The 7771-nt window shown below is 44.7% G+C and overlaps 1 protein-coding gene across 4 annotated transcripts in view; it reads right to left on the bottom strand.

Annotated features, from left to right (window-relative positions):
* Window positions 1–73: 73 nt before the first annotated feature.
* Window positions 74–7771, bottom strand: part of zbtb40 (zinc finger and BTB domain containing 40) — a 43300-nt gene continuing 35602 nt past the window's right edge. For all 4 annotated transcript variants that reach the window (XM_075461884.1, XM_075461886.1, XM_075461885.1 and 1 more), the window contains 2 exons: window positions 2719–2960; window positions 74–618 (listed from right to left, as the gene is read on the bottom strand). In XM_075461884.1, the coding sequence (XP_075317999.1) occupies window positions 394–618; window positions 2719–2960 (467 nt within the window). In that variant the 3' untranslated portion in view covers window positions 74–393. The remainder of the gene's footprint in view (window positions 619–2718; window positions 2961–7771) is intronic.

Here is a 7771-nt window from a genome sequence, read left to right as displayed (position 1 = left end):
TTTCTGTTTTCTGAACCTTGTCATCAACTCATGATCCTTCCACAGTCATCAAATAAACACATCTGAACTCCCATTTTTATTTTGATGATATCATTTAATGTTTCTGCTTGACTGGACAAACGAGTGGAAGAAAACTACATGAATGAATGGATGAAACATCACCTCTCCACCTGCCATTACAGACTCACACAAATGAAACTGCTACAGTATTTGTTCACCAACAGAAGCAGAGACTTTCTGCCTTCATCATCTTATTGCCAGTATAGCAAAATTGGATTTTCTATGGCCTAAATACCACTATCAACCTCAGAAATAAACATTTAAAACAATGTTAAAGAAATCCCCTGGAGGACTAAACCCAGGCCTAAAGACCAAAGAGCTCCTGGTGTCCCCTTAGGACTCAGGACCTGACGCCTTGTCCTCACAGATGAAGGTGATGGAGCTGTTCAGTAGGTCATTAAAGTTCACCTCCACCACCTCCCCCGATGCTCTGCCCTCTCCTCCACTTGTAAGAGCAACAAGCACCTGCTGGCCAGATGCCAGAGGCCTTTGCTTTTCAGGCAGGATGCTGGACTCGGCCCCCTCCTCCCTGTTTCCAGATGAATCTGCTGAAATCACCTGTTGGACAGAGAAGGTGAAATAATACTGCTCTGTTGGTGGAGCTGACATCACTAAAGCAGGAGTCCCGCTTTGATATTCAGTTGTGGGAGTGCCCGGCGTTTGGAACTGTATCTGTTATGTGATCACACACGTCACATGACACAGTCACTAGGAAAAAAGCACTATGTAGCCTGTGAAGTAGGGATGTCCCGATCCGATCACGTGGTTTCTGACTCGATCGGTATCGGACGTTACATCCTGAACAGGAATCGGATATATAACCTATTTATATATGTTTATTTATTCTCATTATTATTTTTATCAGAACTATAATATTTCAAAACAAATGGGAAAAAATAACAGCTTAGTATTTCCTGTTATGTGGTACAGAGTCAGAGTGTCTCAACCATAGACATAATATACGTAGACGCCTCATAGGCCGACGCTGCCTGTTGGAGCTGACGAATCAGCGCGGCCGCCATCTTGGATGGGTCTCCAATGCCTCCAGATTACATTTATTTCCACTGAGGAAGGTGTTTATCCCCAACTATAATAATCATCATCATGTCTCTGGTCTCACCTCCACACAGAAACACAGAAACACAGAAACATGCGGCATGACGTCACTTTGCTGCCGTAAAGCGAAGCAGAACACGGCAGCAGCTAGAAGCTGGGGGCCGAATGTCCGCGGTGTGGAGGGATTTTAAAGTGGAGGACAAAAACGTTGCAATTGCAAACTGTGAGATATGCAAACTTGGGATTTCAAGAGGTGGCAAAGACATGGCTAACATCCTTGATGACAGAAAAAGGTACATTTCCTTCTGTGAAGCCAGAGGAGGGGAGGAAGAATTAGGAGTGCAGTTAAAGCACATTACTGCCTTACTTTAGAACACTGTGGCACTTTTATTTGCTTATTTGTTTCCATGCCTGCAGGTATTTCAGGTTGAGCTGCTGCTCGTTTTTATATCCGACATTGTTGCACTAAACTACAACGTGAAGAATTTGTTTATTACTCGATTACTTTTTGTTGTTCACGCTACCTCACAGAAGTGCTCTGTTTATAAGTGTTAAATGATAAAATAAGTGAAGAAAATAAAGAATCAGGGACATCCAAGTTCTGTTTCTTCGCCGTTCTTCATTTTTTTAATGTACTGTAGAAGTATCGGATCGGGACTCGGTATTGGCAGATACTCAAAATCAAATGACTCGGACTCGGGAGCAAAAAAACCTGATGGGGACATCCCTAGTGTGAAGACTAAAGGCCTGTTTATGGTCGGAAACCAGGTCGTCTGCGTGTGTGTCGCAGTTAAAGCAGACATGCCCCCCCGCCTTACGCAGACACTCTGGTGCACCTCCCCAAAATTGTAACTCACCGCAGACAGTGCCGCAGACATCGCCGCAGACATCGCCGCAGGGAGGAGAGAAAGGAGGCCTCTGATTGGTCAACTCTACATCCGCTCTACACTATGCGTATTTCCGGTTTGCTAACCGGCTAATGGTGACGCTAACCAGCTAACCGTGACGCTTCTTTCGCCTCTCTGCCAGCTCCAGTAGTAGCAATATTTCTTCTATTTCTAGATCGATCAGCTGCATCTCAATCAAAGTGCGCATTCGTCCAGTCGCCATTGTTGTTGAATGACCTCCGTAACCGGAAGAGAAACACGCCACCCACCACACCCACAATCCTAGCTTGTTCGTGATAGTCCCTCTTGCGTTGTGGCGTGGAATTAACATAGCGCAGACCACGCTTCAAAATTGGGCATAAATCAAAAATAACTGCGTCATGTCTGCGACAAGCTCACTGCGACACACTGCTGCGAGAGTATACACGGCCCTTAAGTGCTGTATGTGTGTGCATGTGGCTGTTAAGAGTAAAAGCTTGCTTCAGTATTCTGATCTCTGGATCCGCACAGAGCCTTTGTACTAACACTAAATATCTGATACATTATTTGATATGTAATATTTCATATAAAATATTAGTTGTATCATTTGTAACTGTATCTTTAACCTGGTCAAATAACAGCCTCATTAGCCTGTTCCACACATGGACTGATCATGTTCCAACATGTCAGACAGAGGGGGCTCAGCCCACATCAGTGTGTTGGACGCTGCTCTCACCGTGTATGAGGTGGAGGCCTGCTCCTCCTCTCCACTCTCCTGCTCCTGCTGTGTCTCCATGTGGCAGGAGAGCAGGTGCTCCTGGAGCTCCATCTGGGAGAAGCCGATCAGAGAGCAGAGGGGGCAGCTGAATGCCTCACTGCTCTGGCTGACATGCTGACTGCAGATGTGCTCCTGTATCTTCTCTTCTCCACCCAGAACAGCTTTGCAGTACTGACAATGCACCGCAGTCACCTCAGAGTCTGGAAGAAGGACACACAAGATCAGTGAAGACAGAACAGGAAGTTGTGTTCATTAACTGTTTCAGTAGCAACTGGGAAATCACAGTATAAAATTAGGGTGGAGCGGGGGCTATAAAGTCGTTCGTTACTGCTTTAATCTCATATCTGACCATGAGGGCATTGTACTACAAACTGCTGCTGTAAATCACATTTTCCCCACAGTGAGCAGACCTGTTCTTATACTGACCAGTCCAGCTGACTGCCAAAGATCGTTAATAAGTTACAGTATCATGACATAAAGGAAAAAGTTAAGGACCGACTTGCATAGAAATGAAAAGAAGAAGTGGGGCGTGGCCCATCCTAGAAGTAATTCACTTCTGAATGTTGTTGTGTTTCAAATACATGGGCCAGATGTGGCCATCAAACAGTGCCAGGGGGGTCAGGCCCCAGGTAGTTTTACAGAAGTCATTAGCACAGTCGAAATGTATGTTGATGCTGTTGGATCTCAGTGCTGCATTTGATACGGTCGATCACAGTATCTTATTACACAGACTTGAACATGTTATTGGGATTAAAGGAACTGCATTAGGCTGGTTTAAGTCATATTTATCTGACCGATTTCAGTTTGTTCTTGTAAATGAAGAATCTTCCTCACACACCAGAGTAAGTCATGGAGTTCCTCAGGGTTCTGTGCTAGGACCGATTCTTTTCACTTTATACATGCTTCCATTAGGTAACATTATTAGACAGCATGGCATAAATTTCCATTGCTATGCTGATGATACTCAGCTGTACTTATCTATAAAACCAGATGAACCCAATAGGTTGGTCAGACTACAAGCATGTCTTAAAGACATAAAGACCTGGATGACTCAGAACTGTCTGCTTCTAAATTCAGACAAACTGAAGTTGTTATCTTTGGACCTGAGCGCTTCAGGGAGAAACTGTCTAGCTATATAGTTACTCTAGATGGTATTTCCTTGGCTTCTAGTTCTACAATGAGGAACCTTGGAGTTATTTTTGACCAGAATTTATCATTTGACTCGCATATAAAACAGGTTTCTAGGACTGCCTTCTTTCATCTTCGTAATATTGTTAAAATCAGGAACATCTTGTCTCAGAGTGATGCAGAAAAACTGCTCCATGCATTTGTTACTTCAGGATTGGACTACTGTAATTCTTTATTATTGGGCTGTCCCACATATTCTCTGAAAAGCCTTCAGCTGATCCAAAATGCTGCAGCCAGAGTTCTGATGAGAACTAACAGCAGAGATCATATTTCTCCAGTTTTAGCTTCTCTTCATTGGCTCCCTGTTAAATTCAGAATAGAATTTAAGATTCTTCTCCTCACATATAAAGCTCTTAATGACCGAGCTCCATCATATCTTAAAGATCTCATTGTTGGATATTGTCCCAACAGAGCACTATGAGCTAACAGTGCAATAGTTACACGTTCATTCATTCATTGGTCTTAAAGTATTGGTGAAATAAAGACAGATAATGCCTTATTAAGAGCCTGTATTGTCTCTGCCCTGTTCTCTCTGTTATATGGATATACGCCGATCTCGAGTGATCTAAATATCTTCAGAAGGACGCTGACTTTCTCCAAACTGTTATCAGTGAGTAGATGAATGTATTTTATAGCAGACATATGGTCCAGGTTTAAAAAAAAACAAAAAACTTCCCCTTTAAAAGTCTTAAAAGGTGAATTTTTCCATTGCATCCTAATCATTTTTTGTATGGCTCCTAGATTTCCTTACTTAAGAAAGGTTGGTTGGTGTGGACAGTGCAGAGATCAGATGAGTGAGTGTTCACACGACAAACAGTTTACAGGTACAGAAACTTCAGGACTGCTGCTACTCTTCATGGGAGGAAACTATTCAAGGCTAACACTGAAACACCTGCAGAATAAAAGGCACAACACACCAACTCATTCTAAATGTAAAGCAGGAGCAGGGGACCATCATGATAACCATCTGCCATCTCAAGGTCTGGAAGAGATTTTACAGAAGAGCACCAGAGCAGCCCCCCATAACCTGTAGCAAGACAAAGGCCAAAAGCACACTTGTATGTATTAACCACCTTAACCCATTTAGGCCGGGAAAGCATTGCCGCATTTCTACCTTTAAAGCCGGGGGCGCTGTTGCGTTATTCTACCTTTAAGGCCGGGAAAGCGTACACGTCTTTTTTCCTGTATAAGGTTGTTTTGCACCAATTATTGACCTCTGCGCCAATTAAATGCATTATAATAGACACGTGAGAGTGTCGTCATGTTCCTCGTCTCATTGTTTTGAAGTTAAGTTACATCGAACAAGCATGGAGGACATTTCAGACGGTAGCGATTTTGAGGAGTTTCTTAGCTTTGATGATGCTGATGAACGTGCTGACCCAATTGATGGAGATTTATGGCTAGCACATATGTTTGAAGATGACGATAACGACGAGGATGATTTTGAAGGGTTTGAATGTGAGTGGAAGACTGACAATTACCACCGTAATCGACGGAGAGATTTCAACCGCACACCAGGGGTGAAAGTTGATTTACCTGCAGATGCCACACCGTTGCAGGCATTTAATCATATTTTTACTGAGGAGCTTTGGGCGCATCTCATTTCCGAGACAAATAGATACTTCAGGTTTTAGGGGGTCTTTCTGAAATCGCCCATAGGTTTTACAGGCATTCTTTTCCAGGCGTTTTAGGCCTAAATGGGTTAAAATAATGACCTGATGCTGGCAATTACCTGAAGTTAAGGTGAATCTATCAGCCTCACCTGCAACACCAATTAGCAAACAGCTCAGTCAGAGACCCAGAGGAAGGATAGACTTGGGTTGGTTATAAAACAAATATATAGAAAAAATAGCACTTACTATAAAATCAAAATAATATTAAAGCACAACAAACCTACCAAGAACAAAACCCTCCATCAAGACTCATGGACCAGGCAAGGACATTTGTGATAAGAGAGGGAACAAAGGAAACCCTGAGAGCTCTGCAGCAGCCTCTGGAGTTATTCTCTTCAAAACAAGAGGGGCCATGACTTAAAAAGACATAGATGAAGATCAGATCACCGCTATGTGTCTAATGGCTGTTAGGTCAGCCTGACTACAGACTATCGTGTTGGAACCGGCCATTAAATGCACAAACTTGCCACCTGACGACCACACGGTCTCAGCACGAATCTCAGACTCTGTCTCTCTGACATATCAAAATGGATGAAAGCCCATCACCTCCAACTGAACCTCTCTAAAACTGAACTGCTTGTCTTCCCAGTCAAACCAACCATACACCACAGCATCTGCATCCAAACTGAATCCCTATCTCTTGCTCCATCAAAGGTAGCTAGAAACTTGGGTGTCATGACTGATGTCCAACTAACCTTTAAAGATCATGTTACCTCCGTTGCTCGATCATGCCGCTTCGCATTGCTGAACATCAGAAAGATCAGGCCATACCTAACCCAACGCGCCACCCAGCTGCTGGTGCAGGCCATGCTCATCTCCCGCCTTGACTGTTGCAACGCTCTCCTAACTGGTCTCCCAGCCTGTACTGTGAAACCTCTGCAGATGGTCCAGAACGCGGCGGCGCGTCTGGTCTTCCATCAGCCTAATAGATCACACGTCACCTTAACTGAATTAAAAGATTTTAATTATCCAGATACTGCAGCAGCATCATTGATGACAGTGTTCCTGCTCTTGACAGAGGCATTGTTTTCTTCGCCACTTTCGTGGTTGTAGAGTAGCGGTAACCTTCACGTAGCGACACCTCTGTGACAGAGAAAATTGCAACTACTGGCGCATCAACTTAGCCGGCACGAAATCGTGACGTCATCAACACCGCTCGTGCAAGCCGACGCGGCGACCATGCTATAGCAACCATGCTTGAGGCTAGAGCATGGTTGCCGCAGGTGCAGTATCTGGGCCGTGAGTGTCGTGAGGAACGCGTCAACTATAATTCCAGCTTAAAGGCGGATTTACCGTTGACGCGTCGCTCACGGCGCTGGTGGACCGTGACGTCAAAATTACGTTTCAGGCCTGGCGCTTGCCTTGAAAAGACGGCGCAGCGCGTTGTCGTGCACCAGTCGATTTTTGTAACTTGGCTGCGCCGAGAACGACAAACTAGATGGACCGATGTGAGACCGGCTCAGTCAGGAGGTGCGTTTGTACAGGCAGCTGTACGACACTGCAGGGAAACAGCACAGGGAGCACCTAAACTCCCAAAACTGGTGCACAGAGATTGGCAGAACTTTGGGGAAAGAGGGAGAGTTCTGTAAGAATGTGTGGAAGAAGCTACGGGACAGATACGTGAAGGCAAAGAAGAGGGCAGAGACTCCAAGTGGTGATGCCGGGGGCTTCAGACCTTCACCTCTACTGACTGAATTGTCTTGGCTCACGAACTTCGTGAAACACAGAAACACACGAATCATTTCATCTTCCAGATACTGCAGCAGCATCATTGATGACAGTGTTCCTACTCTTGACAGTGGCATTGTTTTCTTCTCCACTTTCGTGGTTGTAGAGTAGCAGTAACCTTCGGAGAAAATTGCAACTACTGGCGCATCGACTGGCGACACTATAAATAGCCGGCACGAAATCGTGACGCCATCAACACCGCTCACGCTAGCAGACGCGGCAACGATGCTAGAGCAACCATGCTATAGCAACCATGCTAGAGCCTTAAGCCGTGAGCAGGGAGTCCGACACGAAACAGAGTAGTGTGTTATGTCGAGCACATGTTCCGACAAAGATACCACTAATCTGTTTCATCACCTGAAGCAGCGCCACCCGTTTGAGCACAGAGAAGGCAAACTTTTTTTTGATTAGTTGATGCTAGA

The sequence above is a fragment of the Odontesthes bonariensis genome, chromosome 3 (assembly GCF_027942865.1).
Source record: "Odontesthes bonariensis isolate fOdoBon6 chromosome 3, fOdoBon6.hap1, whole genome shotgun sequence".
In the NCBI taxonomy this organism is placed as follows: Eukaryota; Metazoa; Chordata; class Actinopteri; order Atheriniformes; family Atherinopsidae; genus Odontesthes; species Odontesthes bonariensis.
This window is presented reverse-complemented; position numbering and strand designations above follow the sequence as displayed.